Here is a 19,539-nt window from a genome sequence, read left to right as displayed (position 1 = left end):
TGACAAAAGCTTAATGGAGGCAAGATAAAGAGGTGGACACAGCTCTTCTAGAATTGGCCATAAGTCCTTGTGGCAAATTCCCACACCAGACTTGCAGAAGATGATGGTTACAGGTTTTTCATTTATAGCAGCACACAGCCTCAAGACTTCACATGGATCTCTGTGTGGTGAGGAAGGAGAGGGTGGCGTCATCACTATGCCAGACCTGAAGAGGTTCTTGAGTCACATGTGCACGCACTCAGCTTACCATCAGTTTCACCAGCTCATCTGTGCACCCGGTCTTGCAAACCGCTAGAGGGCCTGATATTTGAGTGTGCATGTTCATCTATCAGATTTTTGTATTAAAAACCTTTTTGACAGTTCATGCTGTGATACGGCAAATCCTGAGTGTCTGAGTCATGGAAGACTTCAAATAGATCCCTGGTCAATTTAAGTTTAAAAAATGGCATTTTGCAGAAGCCACAGTAATAGGCACTGTCAAATGAAAGCATAGTATAAGAAAGGTGTATGGGTTGGCTTAAAAAAAAAAGGATTGTTTCCTCTCACCATCACACCCATATGCCTAGGCAGTCTGAGGATTTTGATTAGTTGTTCTTTTGCACATAGTCTACATATATGGCCTTAAATTAGCTTATTTTTCCATTTCTCCCACAGCCATCTTCACATTTGTTCCTAAATGCCCCTTACACAGGTAACATCTTCTCTTATCTGATCTGTAAGGCTCTTTCTTGCTTCAAATCCCTCCCAAAACTCCAGTTAAATGAACTGATTAATAACTGATAGTTTGAGGACCAGCTAGAGAGAGCTGATAGAGAAAATAAATATTTTCCTTCACCCTTTGTTGCTTGTTTTTAGGTTGTGAGGTCATCAGGACAAGGACTATTTCATAGTGCATATCTGGACAGAGCCTACCGCATTGTGGGCAATACTATAATAGAAGTTTGTTAAATGTGCATGTGGGAGGCTTTAGGTCCCATCATCTTTAGTCTCCTGCTGCAGGCAAAATGGACATCAGCTCTTTGTGCTGGAGTCTGTGCACAGTCATCAACTTTTAGAAAAGTTTTGCGCAAGGGATAATTATCCAAAAAATTGTTTCTAGGTACTATGTGGTCCCCAGTCACAAAAGGGTTGTGCGCTCATTCTGGTAAGTGTGACTACATAGCACTTAATTAATTTTCACACTGTCTCTAGAAGTTTGGCTATAGATCAGATGGGACCCTTAGAGAATGACATTCATTTAAAATCATAGGACAGTTTGTAGTAGCATAGTAAAACCTATTTAACTTCTGAGCATCCAAGAACCAGGCAAATTGAAGTGATGTCCAAGTTCAAGATTTCAACTCCCAAGACATACCTATAACCTAGTAAGAATAAGGATTCATTTGCCGGAGCAAGAAAGTTCAAATACCAGTGCCAGTCTAGGTAAACCCAAGATGAGGATATGAAAATGAGGTGAGCCCCTTTTAATAGAAGGACAAGACACAATTTGTGCCTAAACAATCTTATTGCAAATGATTAACATGTCTGATAGAGACCTTGTCCAACCCTTGTGTGTCCTGTGCTTTGTGATTTGACATTACCCCAAGAAGCCAAAACATTTGTTGTCAACCCCACTTAGAAAAGAGAAAATCCTCAACTGAACTGACCATTCACATATTTATAACTCAGATTATCCCAGAGTGTTTCTTTTCTCCCTGTGGAAGAGTCTGGGAACTGTCTGAGCAGCAGCAGGGAAGCATTTTCCCCTTTAGTATGGATGGGAAGGAGGCAGATAAAGAGGTGAAGGTTTTTAGACAGCTAGACTCCAAATAAAGAGTTGGGATTCTGAGCTCCTTGGGAACATCAGCTCTGATTCAGAAGATGAAGCTATTGGGGGTCCATGAAAAAGGTCACTAACTTGACACTCTTTGTAAATTTCACACTGAGACTGTCCCTAGTGAGTTGTTTCTGCTGAGGATGATTTTCAGTCTGGGTACCATTACAGTTATACTGCTGCTAATAGCAAAAAAGGGGGCTTTTGCCAAAAAAAGTCAGGAAAAATTGAATATTTTAAGCCCTGGTCCTGCTTTCCAAACATATTGGCTCTTGGGGATTAAAAAGAGGAAAAAAAAAATCAGGTCTTCAAAAAGGCAGATCCAGCCTTTACCCACTTAAATATCAGAGGGAGACAAAAATCAGTGTTTTCTCAGTGTAGCTTCTGAGACACAACTGAGAAGCTGAGAGAGAGAAACTATATAACACCCTTAATCAATGCATCTTAGTTTATATCCTTTCTGTTTGCTTCTATAAGTACATTCACTGTCAGGAGTTTACTGCAGGGGTGAAGTTAAGTTTTAGGCCAAAATGGTTTGGTAAACAGAAGTGTGCACAAAAACCATAAATGAGTAAGCCTTCTCATTTGATCTAACCTTTGATGTTGGAGGAGCAGATCACAGTGACTTGCCTCCCTCTGATTTGTAAATTTACTGGTAACATAAAGGAGCCCAGGGAAGGAAGGGTGAGGAAGATGATGAAATCCTGCTATGATTCGAGAGGTTTGTTCAGTTTCCTGATCAATGACAGGGCAGAAGCAGGCTGAATCCATAGTTTCTTGCAAGTTCAAAAGGATCCTTAACATGTGATGCAAGGTTACTTTGCATGTAATAGTTCAGAAGTGAAGGATAAAAAGCTATCCTTGAGCGTCAATGATTAAGGCAATCAAGACTGTTAGCACACTGATATGAGGATTTATTTGTCCTTCAGCATAGATGGCTAGGTGTTAGAGGAAAATTATCAGTTTCTTTAATGCCAATGGATAATGCAATAGATTCCACAGAAGTGCCACAATCCAAACAAGACTTGCATCTTGTCATAATATGCACACCTCTTTAAAAAACCAGCTCTCAGGTTTTTACCTTGAACCAATGAGCAAAAACAGAATAAAACAGCAAAAATTACTAAACAAAAAAATCTACAAAAAAACCTTTAAAAAAAAAAAAACCAGGATTAATTTGCTTAAAGATATAGACTGGATGGGTCCCCAACACAGCTGGAGATAAAATAAATTGAGGGCAGTTGGGTCCATGGGCCTTCTATACATTTTGCTAGAATGCTTGCATCTCACAGGTCCATATGCACCTTGATTTGAAGTGATTTGCGGTCTCACAAAAACACTATGATTCCAAGTGGATCTGCAAAGGAATTCTATATAGGAGAATGGGCAGTTTTCAGTTCCAGACCCACAGATTCCAGTTTAAGAGTACTGGACTTTAGAGAGCAATAATTCAGCAATGGTAAAATTGTCAAATTCAAGAAAGCATATATTTTATTTTATTTATTTACATTAGGAAATAGCGAAGACTTCAGGAGCCAAAATAACAGAAAATCATTGTGAGCCAAGATGAGTATTTACTATCATTATCCATGTTCCAGTGAATGTTTTGCTCTGGCTCCAAAGTGTACTACTACAACTGAATGTTCAGTCAGTAAAGACACCATTTAGTCATAATGCAATTCTGTAATTTTCAGAAACCTGTTACAATTTCTCATGTTTGACCTTTGCAGCTTCAAAGACTTTTTAAAACCCTACCATGAAAAAGAGAAACCATGCAGGGAAAAAAGCCAAAAGGACAGTGAACTCCATTTTCTAATGGGAATAGCTAATTTTGCAAAATAGATTTTCACTCAAGAGTTTTCACTCAGCTTCATCTACTGGTTAGTTTTCAAGTGACTTTGCCTCTCTGAAAGAAAGATCTTTCCCACAGCATATATACAATATGAAGCTTAATCATCATAGCATCAAGAAATTTAGTTCTCTGTGAATACTCTATTATGCACACAGATAGAGTTTAATCAGTTTATAGATGAGATTGTATAGCAGAATCTGCCCACGTTAAGATGGAGATGCCGATAGCTGCAGATAAAATCATACACCCTAAAAACCTTGACTGTGAGACCCAAAAGGAGACCCTGGGAAGCTTGTTTAATTAATAGTGTACAATGGTGGACAAATTTTTAAATATTTTTTTTTTTTTTTTTTATAATTTATGTGTAAATTGTGATGCAACAAAACAAATTAGGCTTTTTGAAAGTAAAAACAAGGATCAACATTTTGTATGCTTTGGCAGCCCAGTGAAACTGAAAGTCAATGGAAAAAAGTTTATTACAAAAGACTACATAATAGCCTATAACATGTGTCAATTACTGGGCTAAGTAGTACAGAAACTAAATTTTCTTCTCTCGATTCTCATTCTTCAGTCCTTATTCCTCCAGACTGAAAAAGCAAAAATAAATCTAGAAAATTAATACATTCTGTTTTAAACAGTGGCTTTCTCTTGTAAAAACTGATGTCCTCCCCTGTTGAAAGGAATTTGGTGATTTTATGAAAAGAGCAATAATATATATTTAAATACATCTGCACAATGTCAAAAGCATTTTAGCAAGTATAATCTCTTTAATGTACAATGAAATAACTAAAAAAGAATTCTGCAAATTATCTCTGCGGAGCCGTAAGTCTGTACATTTACCACTTCTGACATTTTAACTGTATTGTGGTAAACATTCATTCTCCATTTTAGAAAATGACTAGAGGTATTACAGAACATACATTTAAAACTAGAAGACTGCTAACTGTCTCAACACTCAAAATCCATAGGCTAAAATTTAATGGAAGTATTTTATCTATGTTGTTTACTATTGCCTTAATAACAGGGATCCCTTTAGTGACAGGAAGTCAATTACAGTAAGAAATTCATTAAGGAAATCCTCATGGTCAGAGTGAACATTCTGGAAATTTGTGATCTGCAATAGGGCTTTCCACCAAGGCTTTTGAACTGAACTGAAGCCAAAAGCTGAGGAAGATAAACTACTGCACCTCATGCAGTATGCTAAGCCTGCCTGCCACCTAGTGTATTATTTGTCAAACCACAGCAAGTTATGTCAACATTTTCCTGAGGCGTAGGCAATGCTGTCTTGTGGTTAAAAAAAGACTGAGTCAGGAAACCTGGGTTCTAGTCTTGGCACTAAAAACGCATTGCATGACCTAGTGCAAATCACTTAACCCCATCTATAAATGGGGTTATTACATAGTTCAGAAATGTAATGTGATATCAGTTGATGTTTGAAAAAATTTTGTTTTTTAATATACAGTGCTACATACAACCTAAGTACTAAATACTGAATTATGAATGGAATAGTGCTGGAATAGAGGTACTTAATTTTACAGACATATGAAGTGCTAGTGAATTACTGATCATATCATGATCCTCTTGAACAACAGTAAAGTCACTTTACAGACTAGGGTGGGGAAAAAGCAAGATATGCCAGTACTCATATGTTTAGTCAGTTATTCTAGCAGGGTATAATACAAACACTGGACAATGGAAGTAACCAGTAACTGTTAAAGGTGAATCAGCAGAGAACACACAAGAGATTGTAGAGTACAAGACATCATTAGTTTATTTCCTTCGTATAATTCTCTCTTGGAGAAGCTCAGTATACCTGAGGAAAAACTCAAACAAATGTTGACATTCAGGTAACACCATGTCTAATGTCCACTATGTTCTAACCTTTACTACATATTTCCCCCAACAGGAATGAGCAAAAAAGTAAAGAAAACGGCGTGCTTTCAAGCACTCCCATTTTTACGAGGATTGTGTTCCAAGAAACAACATATTAAGGCTACTACAGTAATTCAACGGCAAGCGTTATATATAATGAATGCAATATAAACAGGAATCAGCAACCATATAAAAGTTGTTATAATTCTTGTCATTGTTACAATAATTCTTCCTTATGTCATCATTTTACAGTCCCATCTTGCTTATTGTGATGTTAAAATAAAGCAATTCTAGCCTACAGACTACACAGTAATCTTAGTCAACTATTCTTTTGTACTCCCCTTGATCTTGCACTGAATACCATCAGTCACCTCACTACATAGTGTCAAACTCTCTATCAGGTGTCTACAAAGGAATTACATAACTTCTGGATCTCTGAGACAATGGTGTTGGAATTTCCTGATGAGACAACCTTATGCAAAGTTCACTTGCCTTTACAGGAAGAAATCAACCACCTGGAACCTTCAAGGAAAGCAATTGTGCATGAAAACAGCAATACATCAGAATTTCTATTTCGTTGGAATTTTAGAATATCGTCACATTATATGAAGAAAAGCTTTAAAAAAAACTTACTCTGACAATCTTATTTTCCCTTCTCAGAATTAATTTAAATTGTCAATTTTTCTATCTCTCTTTTGCCAAGTGAGCAGAGCTTTGGGTACGCTAAATATAGTCAGTCACTTTTGATAAGCACATTTGCTGGATGGCAGCTGGTACATTTGTCATTAAGCCACTTAAAATATTTTTCTGGTCAGTATTTTTAGTTTTCCTTACATCTAGTGGAAATATGTGACTCAAGAATACGCAGTGAAACCAGATACAGGGCATCTTCAGGACATTAGTATAATTATGGTCAGCAAAGTGGTTAGGAATTATGAGAATGGGCAATGCTATTTTAACTGTTCACTTTTAAACAAACATTCTCCTGTTCAGAATTATCTTGATTTCCAAATCTTCCAAAGCTCCTTTTGAAAGAACTATGTTTAATATTTTATACAATATTACTGGAAAAACAATAGTTTTAACTTCAAAATTGTGTTTTTTAAAGAATGGTTATTTTCAACTAGTACAATCTTCACTTCCCAAACATTAACCAGAACAGCTGTTTTGTTTTACTGGAAATAATTCATTTTTGTAATGCTATTTTGACATCTCTTAGAAAAGTGGAACAAAATACACCACGTTTGTGCAACATTAAGTTTTCTGTTTTACCCTATTTATTTTAGGCTGACTTCTTGGACATAAATGGTAGAAAAACAATTTTAGGTACGTTCTTTAATATTCTTATATTCACTTTACTTGCTGGCCTTCCACATTCTGACAGCAAGCTTACAAGAAAAGTCACTCTGAAAAATTAAGTCACCAGAAATGAGAGAGAAGCTAGCTCTTTTGAAAGAATAGTTATTCTTTTCCCATTGTTTCTTTGCTAGCCATTTTGTTGCATTTTTAGTAGTGAGAAATCTGATCCCAGCTGTCAAAGGATTATATTTCTATTTAGAAGTCACCATCATGTTTTGCAGCATGCTATAGGTCTTTTTAAAAAATAGATCTAATCTTCCTCAACAAAATTACATTTGAAAAGAGTATCCTGATGAACACTAACAAGTTGGCTAAAGAAAGTGATTTCAAGTAAAAACATTGAGATATCGGACTTGAAGAGGAAAAAAGTTTATTCAACTATTGCCATGTCAAACAATAAAGCAGCCCTTACATGTAGCCACTCATCAAAAGGACATTACAAAACATTAACATAATGTAATAGACCAATTTTTCTTTCAGGCATTTTCAAAGGGCATCTCAGACCCACAGATTTTTCTGTTCTGGTGTGCAAGAAAATAGAGCTGCAAATGGAATAATGCAAGCAGCTGAATTGTCTCATTTATCTGAACACCATACTACTGATATTTAGAATTCTTGACAATCAAGGAGATGTGAGAAATATTTAAGAGTCAAAGATGGTATCAATATCAATGCTAGACAGTGAATTTCCACTGTACACAACGTTTTCCTAATGGAAAGAAAAGTGAGAAGACGGACCTAATTCTGCCCTCAAATGCTCAGAAAGAATTTTCTATACAACAGACTGTATGGCCCTTAAATAGGACAGTCTTTGGCACTGTTGAGTGTACCTACAGAGCCCTTATTTACTGTGAAGCGAAATAAGCCTTCAAGCGTCCCTTACTTGATCTCAGAAGGTCAAATTCCCTGTCCAGTAGCTCCTCCTCTGTTAGCTTGGAGAAATTGTCCTCTCCAAATGGGTTCCAGCCTGACATATCAGGTGGGTTGCTGATGTTCTGCTTTGGGTAACTGGAAACTGCCTCTGCATCAGGAATGGCTGACCTGTGAAGTCAATTTTGGGAAACAGATAAAGAAATATTACAGTCTATGGATATAAAATTAAGCATATCAGAATTTCATCATTTCAGATGTCTAAATATTTATTCTTACACACAATGTGACAGCTTCCTACTGAGATAGTTTAGCAATAACTTAGAGTTTTGTTCCACCTTATTTTAGAATATCGTATGTAATTCACTTCAACTTTATGTTTTACTTTTTGATTATTTTCTCCATTCATTCTAAGTATGGCCAAATCACAAACACTTTGTAATGTTAACGTGACCTAGAAAAAGTGATGTATCTTTATTTATTTCTGTATTACATTAAAAATAGCCAAAATGTTTATTTCTGTTTGGTGGGAGGAGAGTAATATTAGGTATATCAAAACCTGTTTTCCCTGTTTTATTGCCCCCCCCCCCCCCTCTTTTTTTTCCCCTCAAAGAAAATATTTGTAGATTGGGAATTGCTGGTCCTTAATTGAAGGGGTGGGGCTATTGACTAACAAAAGTTCCCCACCTCCTCACTGTTTATATGAGTAACTAAGTTGAATAGGTGTTAACAAGAAATTTTTTTAAATAAAATAACTTTCCCTTTAACCAGGTTTTTCCCATTCTTGGAATTTTAATTTTATTGGTTCTTTGGTTTTATATAAAATAAGGGAAGAAAGGAGGGATATATAACTTGTCAACTTCTAACAAATATTTAAAAAAATTTTCAGGTCTTTATATATATACACCTCAGCAGCAAAAAAAGGGGGGGGCATAAACCCATTTCCTCTGGAGATCACTTTCAAGGAACAGTGACTAGTATGACAACTAGCATGTGAATGTTTAACGCTATGTCTACACTAGAAATGCTACAATGGCATACCTGCAGCACTGCAGCTGTCCTGCTATAGCACAGTAGCATAGACACTTACTAATGTGATAGAAGAGGTTCTTAAACCCACCTCTCTGAGAGACCATAGCTATGTCTACACCAGAACTTAGGTTGGCTTAACTACATCATACAGAGCATGACATTTTTCACAGCCTTGACAACATAGTTAAGCAGACATAACTTTACAGTGTAGACCAGGCCTAATAGATATGAAAATATAAATTCATTCTTTCCATTTCTTATTAACTAGAAACATACAAAGTTTTGTCCTCGCCTCTTGGTTTACGTCTCCTAACCTGTATGCACCCACCCCACACCTTTCGCAATTTGTATGAAAACCATGATCCTACATCTGATGCAGGCAGCAAAAATTCAATTCAAATTTTAAAATTAAATAGCTAAGAGAGAAAATGGTGACAACCCAATTCCTTCAGGGTTGGGTATATCACTGGCAAAAGTAGCAGAACAGTAACTAACAGTCTTTAGCTTTAAGATTAAAACTTATGACAATGGGACCAACTGACGTGGCCTGCCTCCAGGACAATTATGGACAGTTACTTAGGATTTATAGGAAAGATCTAAACTCTGTGACTGAAGTCATACTAAAAAGCATGATGTATTTAGGAACCTTATCTGAATCTGTTTGGAGGAGTGGTTACTTCCTTACAGTAGCTTGAGTTCAAGATATGGTGGATCACCCACAGGGACAAAACATCTTGAAGGAACTCAAGTTACTGTAAAGGTAAGTAAGGCAATTATATGTCCCTGAGTGCTGTAGGAAGTTCTTGAGGAGTAACAAAAAGGAATGGGCACTGAGGTGGTAAATCCAGGACAGTTCAAATGATTGCATCACTCAAGGAGGTGACATCTCTAGAAGCAGGTAAGATGGCATAATGCTTATCAAAAGTAGGGAAAGAAGGCCAAATTGCAGTTCTGCATATTTCTGTTATGGGAACATCCTTCAGTAGAACTACAGGTGCGGACTGTAGTCTAATGTAATGAGCTGTTACTCATGTCAGGAGTCATCTGAGGTGGACATGTGACCCAAAGGCTGTAGGCAAGCCTTTCTGGTTGTTTGTGGGCTGAACTGCAGTGTTGAAATTAACTGGATAGGATGGAAAATCTCTCTTTAGGTAGGCTCATGCTGTTGTAGAGTCTAAAGTGGCCCCTATAAAGTTTTTTCTTTGTACCAGAGTTAGTATGGATTTCCTATGATTGATATGGTGGCTCAGAGATTGCAGTAAGGTTAATGTCTTGCCCATTGCTGACTGAGTCTCCTGAGGATGACCTGACTTAGAGCAGCCATTTGTCCAAGTGCAGGAATAACGAGCTGACAAAGAAGCTGCTACCACTGAGATCTTTGTCAACACCTTTGGAGTCATGGAGAGTCTGAAGGGAACAACTCAATATTGGTAGTGATCTGTCCCTATTCTAAAGCATAGGCAGTGCTTGAGGGATGGATGGATGGCTACATGAAAGCAGGAACCCTAGTCTAGGGAGAGGGCAACAAACCAGCCTCCCAGGTCTAGGGTGAAATAATGGTAGCTAGTGTCACCATTCTGAAGTGCTGAGCTAGGACATAGTTCGAATTCCTGACACTGAGGCCTGGTTTCCACTCTCTGGCTCTCTTGGGAACAAGAAAGGGTCTGATGAATCCTCTCCTGAGCTAAAGAGGGGAACTCAAGGTAATAGCCAATTCTAAAGGCTGGAGATTTAGGTGAGTCAATTTGTGGCTGTCTAGATGGTACCAGGGAGGGAGTTGTGATAGATCTCAATAGTGGAGATTCAGGAGACTCCAACCCCCCCACCCCAAGAAAAAAACAAACGAACAAAAAAACCCTATAAGAAGCTGGAGGGCTCTGATAAACTATAATCAAGAGGTGGGCTGCTACCAGAGGTGGAAATGCTGAATGGTGAGATGGAGATTGTTGCAGGATTGAGGAAGCTGCAGGGTCTTCAAACATCTGTGAACTGTTGTAACAGACCAGTGATGAGACATGATAGTCCTGCATGTAGCACAGTGCCATGAGGGATTAGGCAGTGCCACTGCAGTAGGAGCCATGGTGCTAGAGGGCCTGTCCACCGAGGCACTTATGTGGTACTGACATCTCACTCCTGGACTCAGTTGGAGCTTCATCGGTACCCTTTGAGGGATGCGAAGTCTCCTGAGAGTGGGTCATATGGGGTGACCCACCTCTTTTCTTAGTCTGCCTGGCTGGGGAGATGCGCTGCTTCTTCTTTGAAATCTTCATTTCTGGGGCTGCAGACGAAGTTCCAACAGTGGCCAAAGCCACTGACAACACAGAGGCCAATGTACAGGGGAGGGAGCAGACCCCTCTGGAGCTAGAACACATTCCATTAGGCAGGAGTTCTAGTCTAGTCTCCCTGTCTTTTTTGGACCTGTCTTTGAACTTCAGACAGATTTTACACTTTGAGAGGATGCACAAGTCCCCCAAACACCGCAAGCAACAAGTGTCTGTCACTGCAGGGAAAAGTCCTGCCACAGGTCTGGCAGGGCTTAAACCCTTAAGCGTAACAGATTGAGCTCTGGCACAAAGGAAAGGTCCAAGAGGAGGAAGGGAGAACACTCTCTCTCCCAGGAGCATAAACATGCTAAACAAAAAACAGAAAATGGGATAATAAATGAAACAACAGGTAAAGTAACTAAGGATTTCACAAAATGAAAAAAATGGCTGGAAGCTGAAGACAGCAGAACACCATATTGAACTGCAAGCAGTGGAGAAGAAACGAAATGGCAGAAGGCTCATGCCTTCTTTTATCTTCTCGTTTGATGCATGAGGCACAGCTCTGAGCAGAAGTAGGCTTATGGACACTAATTTGCAATCTCCAACTGAGAGCGCACACACATCCCAAGGTGGAGCATCCAGAGGCATGTACTAAAGGAAGAACTGAAACTTTTATTTATAGGTAGAAGTGAAACATACTGGGACAATGAAAACAAAAAAAGATAATCAAGGTCTTTTTTTTTTTATACAAAATTATAGGAAAATCCACTCTTGAAGCCTTTCACGCATGGCTAACTTTGGCACCAGTAGCTACCATTGACACAAAATATAAAAGCTCAAAAAACTTGGAGGGACAGCTTTTCGTCAATTTGTCAGTGTTCTGTGGTCTGTATTTTCCTTCTGATTTTATTTTCAGCTGTAAGCTGCAGGGGTTTAGTGGCTGTAAAGCTGTGACAGAGTAAACTCTCACATAAGGGAGAAAAAAGGAACCAAGAAGCTGAATTCAATTCACCATTATTCTCAGAGTCTGCTGGGGTGGGAGGAATCTGGGGTTTATACAACCCAGACCCAGCTCATTCCAGGAAGGAGGAGGAAGGGCTGCACACAAGAAAACTAAGCTGAAGGAGTCCCAAGAGGGAAAAACTGCTCCAGAAAGGGGCAGGAGGAGAGGCAATCACTTTGGGGGGGAAGTATTAAGGTTGGGGAGGGTGGGGCACCAACTGGGACCCGCGTCTCTAGAAAACTGTGAACTTGCCTAACAGGTAAGCGAACTATGGGGAAAGGGGACTGTAGAGTTTGATGTAGATGATAAACTAAATACTGATACACCTCTTTAGTAAGCAAGCAGCAAGGTGTTAACCTCAATATCTGAGCAATTCAGCCAATGACCATCCAAGGCAGAAAGTGAAGTCAGTCCAAAAGCAAGCAGCTATGAGAGGTGGATTCTGTCAGTAGCAGAACCTGAACTGATTTGTAAATCAGGGTAACCAGAAAAGAGTCCCATCCTACCCCTAATAAAAATAGCATCAGGTTGAATGCAGATTTTATAATTGCATTTTAAACAAATTTCAGAATGGTGAAGGAAGCATAAGCTCTTTGAGGGAGGATGATATAAGTATTTGCACAGTGCCCATCACAGTGGGACTGAGTCAATTAGGACCTCTGGCACTACTGTATTAACAACATGCATACTTGCCTATTGGCAGTGTAAGGGGGATCTATCACTGCTCCACCATGAGCTGGAAGCGACGCAGAGTAGGAGATTAAGGCTGGTGAGAACTCTTGAGGAGAGGTAAAATACTCAGGAGACTGTGGCTGTTGAGGCTGCTGCTGATGTTGCTGTTGTTGTGCAAGGATCCGCTGCTGTAAAAGAGCTTGCTGGTATTGTTGCACCTGAGGAAGATACTCACCATTATAAAGTAAACAGAATTCACATGGCCACTCAACAGGCCACTTTCATTTTTCACCTTGTACAGCATTTGGATTTGCCATATGACTCTCTGATCACAGTTTCCAATGTTGTTGTAGCTGTACTGGTCCCAAGATACAAGACACAAGGTGGGTGAGGTAGTATCTTTAATTGGATTAATTTCTGTTGGAAGAGCTCTGTGAAGCTCAAAAGCTGGTCTTCTCCACCAGCAAAAGCTGATCTAATAAAAGATACTACTTCATCCACCTTGTCTTCCTCCTCATATTAATTTCAGACAAAAAATGAAAACCATCAGGCTATGGCAAAGCCAAAATTATGTATTTCCAGCAGGAAACCAGTATTAGAGCATTTATACTACTAATAAAATTGCTGATTTAATGAATCACTCATTGACGTACATGAGTTGTAGGGGGAAAAAAAAAAATCAGACTAAATATACAGTGCTTCAATTGCTAATTTTTTTTTTTTTTATTACACACATTCAATATATTGTTGAGGGCACCTTATGGTGGCACAGAGGAGTCCTTACAATGCTGTACTTTATGCTCTGTCAACAATTTTTTTTTTTTTTTTAAACTAAATCCACTAGAGGTTGATATGCTGAGTAATGTTCATTTTAGTAATCTTGGTGTAAATTACCCTTGCAAAAAATATAGTTGCTCACATACCCAGTACAATTTTTGCTTGAACTCATTTTTTCTCCCATGACTACATTGCAAAGCTGGAATAAACTGACAATATTATATCCATTAATAAAAATGCCATATCATTTAAATTAGTCTAACCATAAGTTTAATGAAATAGAACCTGACCACAGAGATGTTTTTCTAGAGCGATTGCATACCCAAAAACAAAAGGCAATTATCCCAAGACCAAACCTATCTACAAAAGCTCTGACTAAAGCAGAAAAATTGTGAGCTTAAGTTTCCACCACAATGTACCTATACAGTTCAGCACATGTAATATGTAAGAACATTTACTCTTTAATGAAATCATTATGCATCAAATGGTAAGTGAAGGAAACATTTTAATTTTTAAGTAACATACCAAGAAATATCAATGTTAAGTCAGATTTTAGGTATTCTTGAATTCAGCTTTTAAAACATTTTATATAAACAAAAACTTCAGTAAATGTAATATATACTTGATTTCAAATACTTTATCAGCAGCAAGTAAACACCTAGGTATCTCTCTGCTATGGTTCCAGCCTATATTTTATGGCATACTAATATTTACTTATTATTGAACACGCGTAAAAAGAGGAAAATGAAATGTTACATAATAATATGCACAGAGTAGCCAAGTTAACATTACTGTGAGAAAATTAAGGTTCTAATAGTAACGTTAACTCTGCCATGTTTGCACATACAACTATCACCACTGAAATATTTACTGGCAAAGGCAAGCAAATTAATGTTATGGTATAGTTCTGTATCTACTTGCAAAAGAAAAATTATAAATCGTATAAATGGTGACTACTGTAGTGCTTTTTTTTTTTTTCGGTCTTTAAGGACCAGACTTCCATAATTGTGTTCAAAATGAGTGTTCAGTTAACATGACTGCATGCAACTGCAGAAGCTATTTGCACTGTTAGCCAATTGTGTGTACAATTATAAGTACCAGTACAATGGGGCCTGAAAGGGAGCTGCTGGATGTTCAGTGCTCGAAATACTCAGGCCACTTAAGAATCCAATTTTAAACAACCATTTTTGAAAGTCTTGGCCTGAAAAGTTTAATTCAAATATTAGATTTTATAGTGCTTTAATTTCTACCAACTTTAGATGTTGAACATCTGCCTACACTTTTATAACAACCCAATATCTCCAATGCTAGTAAATAACTACTCAGCAGAGTTTCAAGCAGCATGCATTAATTATAACCCAGTAATAAAACAAATCTACACATTCTTTAAATTGGGCTCATTATAAAATCAACTAACAGATATGATCAGAGAATGTCAGCATGCGCTATTTTGTTAGCGCTGACAGCTGTAGCATGTTGGGAATCAAATTAGGTGATTCATTGCTCAATATTTAAGGTGTCTATTGCATCTCAGATATTTATTAAGATTACTATATATTGCAATTAACTTTTATAGTGTACCAACTAATCAAAGAAAGAATAATAGCATCCACAGGCAACATACCATGGCAGGATACTGGGATGGGGAAGGTTGCTGCTGGTACACAGATTGCATCAAAAGTTGCTGTTGGACCATTTGCTGGTGCATTGCTTGTTGATACTACATTTAGAAAGAAAGAGATATTTCTGAAAAAATTAATCAAAACAACTCAATGAGTAATGATTTTAAACAGCTTGTTTAAAAATTGTATCTTTATGCATCAGCAGCATTTTCAATAAAGGAGCCACAGTTAAATAAGAGTAAACACACCATCCACAATTGGTTACTTTTAAAACATGTTGCTCTGATACTACAAGATATAAAAACCGGGCCAGTATTTGGTCTATTTTGCACGTGAACACAAATGAAAACTCAATGGTTACCCTAAAAAGCATAGATTCGGGAGGGGAGGGGGAAATGAATGTATTATGGACCCACAGCATCTGTCAGACCTGGTTGCTCTTTTAGATTCCCTCTCAGGTGGTCATTTATTGCATAACTGTACCCAAAAGTGTGTTTTAGGCATCACACAGTACAGCTAAAATGATGCAATCCTCAGAAAATTTAGGCAGCCACACTAGACAGAACACAAGTCTGAATAAGTCCTTTAAGGATACACAGTGTCTACAGAAAAGCTGATGCAATGCAGAATTACAATTATCAAAAGGGAGTATTTTTGCTGACCATGGTCTAAAAAGGGATCAGAACGTTTGCAAGGTAATATTTACATCTGGCAGGGGGTGGTGTACACCAACTAGAAGGAGATCAGTCTTCTGCTCTCACTGCTGCTGCCCTCCAGGGTCAGAAGGAAACCTCAACAGCTATGGGAATTTCATACTGACTAGGCAAAACCAGAGAATGAGAATCTGACACAGATGGTATCTTTAGAGAACAACCTATTGCTGACAGTCGTTGCCAGCATCACATTGTTTTCCTAGATAGTTTGTTGGAATGCCAGAGGATCTCTCACAACACATTACTAACACCTAGCGTTAAGTCAGAATCCAGCTGGGAACCAAGTTCAATCAGCCAGAAGAAATAGCAGCTGGTTAGCATGTAGAATGTAATTTGCTGGGAAGTGTTATAATTCCTATACATAACTGTGTTATGCAACAGATGTAGGATGAACGGGAAAGAAGACAGCCCACTTTGCTCTCTGCCTGGAAAGATGACAACTACCTGAGTAAAGTTTTAGAACAACCCACAGTAGAAAAGTTTAGATTTTCATGGGTGACTGGAATATAGAATTAAAAAGTGGGCTTACTCACATTTAACTGTTTTTAAACGTGGTGTTCTCCTTTAGTAAAATAAACTGGTACCTGCTGCATGTAAGCATCCTGAAGTAATTGTTGCTGTTGTTGCTGGTGATGTAAGTGGTGCAGTTGCTGTAATCTCCAGTCCCCCTGTTGCAGTTGCTGCAGTACTCTATTTTGTTGTGGAGGGTGTTGATTGGTCCCTTGAGACAAGATCTCTTGTCCATTTCCTGGTCTGATGGTTCCTATAACATTTTTAAAGAATTTTATTAACTCACATATTTCTGAAGACTATTGACAGAACCATCAGTAACAGTCATATTTTTATTTTAACACTCTTACTGCAAACAGTTTTCTAAGCCCAGGTCTACACCACACACTGTGGTATAACCATGTTGCTCAGGGGTGTAAAAATCCATAGTTATACCAACCTTAACACATGTGTAAAAAGTGCTATGTCGGCAGGAGGGCTTCTTCTGCTAACATAGCTACCACCTCTCGTGGGGGTAGAGTTATTAAACACATCTAGTGTGTGCAATCTCTTTTCTCTCAGTGCAGGGTGTGGCTTCAAGACAACGACAGGCAAGTTAACTGGTTAAAATGAAATTCTCATAGCACTGTGAGAGTTAAGTGAGGGCGAGGTCTTAGTACCACCATGTCCCTATAGAATGTTATGTAGAGTGGTTTGGACATAAGCACCTGAAGTGACAGACATTAGGAAGAAAGTTTTCAGAGTGAGATGGTGTAAGGAGAGTTTGAATGCAGGCTACAGGAGCCTCAGGAAGATTAAACTGAAGTCCCAGGAAGTAGAAGGTTCTCTGACCGGGGTGTGGGGGGGAGAGGGGGGATATCCCTTTGGGGTGATCAGGCCAAGCAACACCGTACAGGCAAATGGCAAGCTGGGACTGATGCTTGGTGTGTCTCAGATATGAACAAAAAGACCAGCCTGTTTTAAGTGCAATAAGTAGCTGAGGACCTTCAGTACAGAACTGGTGCAGATCATGTTGGGCTGCCCATAATGTCTTCCATTTAAATTAGTATGTTTTTCTGGTAGTTGCTTTCCTGCATCTTTCAGGATTTCCTGGACCTAAAAGGATGAAGTCTCTGTCCATGGTACTCAACCAACTAACAGCTATGCTATCTTTGCATGGATGCCGTGACTTCTGGACTGAATAATGTATCTGGTTGTGAGTCTGTAGATGAGTGTCGAGAAGTCTGGGAGCTGGATTGAAGGCTGGATGGACTTTTGTAATCTGTCTGTAAGACAGAACTGCCTCAGCCAGTACAGAGCTACAAGAATGATTCTTCATTTGTCCATTTCAATCTTGGAAATCATGCTGGTGGATCAAAGGAATTGGTGGAAAGGCACATAAGAGGCCTTGGTACTACTGGAGAAAAGGTGTCCAATAACCCTAGACTCATGCTTCCTCTGGAACAGAAGTTCTGGCATTTGGTGTTGACATCAGTGGTGAACAAGTCTATCACCAGAATCCCCGAGTCTCATCTCTGATGAATCTATGTAAAAAAATCACTGATGAATGGAAACCAGCTGTCTCTGCTCAAGACATCTGCCGGTTGTTTCTGTCATCTGAGTTATCTTGCGTTGGTGGCACAATGTCTAGAGTTTGACAGCTTCCAATCCAAGCAGAGCAGAGATGAACGTTTGCTTTCTTGACTGTTTCTGTAATGCATTGGGGAGGTGCTGTTTATCAGGATCTGCACTGTGCAATTTTGAAGAAAAGTAGGAAGGCCATGTAGGCTATCCTGATGGCTCAGAGCTACAGACACTGACGTGGAGCCCCAAGTTCTTTGCACCTGTAGATGGTTCAGGTGGGCTTCCCAACATATCCCTGACACCTCTGTGATTAAAGTCTTTGTTGGGGAGTCAGAGAATGGTACCACCCTCAATGCACATTTCTGGGTTCCTTCTACAGAGTTCTGCAACAATGGGAGGTGGGACATCTTTCAGGATCAGGAAGAAGGCCCAATGATATCAGTGGAGCCAAGATCCCAAGAGATTGGTTGGGGGAGGGCAGCCTTGACAGTAAATCATCTTCCTTTGCTGGTCAACCATCTGCATTCTTTTGATTCCCCCAAAAGTCTTTAACGACCCCAAAAGGGGGTGATGGGCAGAATAGCCCATCCCTCATTTTGACCACCAATGAGACCTAATTTCAACATGTCAGGTTCTGGTATATTAATTTCTAGTTCCATTCTCCTCTTGTTTACCAGTCATGACCTCTCAGTCCTTGCATGGTGTGACCCATCCATGCCCAGGGTAGACCACCTGAAAATGCCAAGCCAGGGCAGGCTTCAAAAGGAGAGCAGATTCTCCCACCACTGGGAAGTTAGATTTCCCAACCAGCCACAAACTGTGCTTCTGATTCCCCACACTGCTTATCAAGAAGCTAACACAAAAAATACACAGCCCCCTTTAGTGAATTTCATTCTCTGGCGCTCAATCAGACACTAGGTTCACAGTTAAGAGGTAATTTATTACAAGTCTGAGTTCTTTACCAAAAAGTTCTTCTGACCCCACAGGGTCAGCCACATTACCAAATCAAGTTTGGATCTTACCCAAAATACCATGCTGCCAGCCAGTCCTTTAGTAACTAAAACTAAAGGTTTATAATAAAAGGAAAGAAACAAACAAGGTGAGGTGTTATATGATTAAAGTAATCATATACGTACAAATGACTTGAAAGTCCATATATATCAGGTTTTCAGCAGAACTGTGGAGTTCGCAGGCTTGTAGTGTATCTGGTGTACATCCAGTACCTGGATGGGTCTCAGTCCTTTGTTTCACAGCTTCAGTTGCAGATGAGTTGATCCAAAAATAGGAATGAAGACTGAAGACAATATGGAGGATGTGGTGCAGCTGCCTTTTATGTCCCTTTGCCATGCTGCTTGTGGAAATTTACAGAAACATGCACTCCAGGGTCACCTGGGCAAATCCTGGTGACTCAAAGGTATAGCCCTGGCTTCTCTCCCTGGGCTCATTGTACCTGAGAGTTCCTTTAATGGGCCAATAAGCAGGCTTAGCGCTGCTGCCATGTTGAGGTGCTGAAGTTAAGGCCGCCAGCAGAGAACCTGAAGCTGTCAGTGCTGGGGATTTCATTGACGTTAAGGTGGTCAGCATCCATATCAAGGGTACCAGGTTTCCTAGTGTCCT

At 39.1% G+C, this 19,539-nt stretch overlaps 1 protein-coding gene across 3 annotated transcripts in view; it reads right to left on the bottom strand.

The window, feature by feature from the left end:
- The window catches only part of BMP2K (BMP2 inducible kinase), a 112,024-nt gene that overhangs the window by 24,280 nt on the left and 68,205 nt on the right, over positions 1-19,539 (bottom strand). For all 3 annotated transcript variants that reach the window (XR_010921516.1, XM_067557084.1, XM_067557085.1), the window contains exons 11-14: positions 16,434-16,612; positions 15,139-15,234; positions 12,759-12,955; positions 7,780-7,937 (exon numbers count right to left, since the gene is read on the bottom strand). Coding sequence is in view for 2 of the 3 variants with exons in the window: in XM_067557084.1 (XP_067413185.1) it covers positions 7,780-7,937; positions 12,759-12,955; positions 15,139-15,234; positions 16,434-16,612 (630 nt within the window). In the remaining variant the exon portion in view is untranslated. The remainder of the gene's footprint in view (positions 1-7,779; positions 7,938-12,758; positions 12,956-15,138; positions 15,235-16,433; positions 16,613-19,539) is intronic.

The sequence above is a fragment of the Emydura macquarii genome, unplaced genomic scaffold (genome assembly GCF_026122565.2).
Source record: "Emydura macquarii macquarii isolate MOO-44397 ecotype Brisbane River unplaced genomic scaffold, CSIRO-AGI_Emac_v2 contig_1790, whole genome shotgun sequence".
In the NCBI taxonomy this organism is placed as follows: Eukaryota; Metazoa; Chordata; order Testudines; family Chelidae; genus Emydura; species Emydura macquarii.
This window is presented reverse-complemented; position numbering and strand designations above follow the sequence as displayed.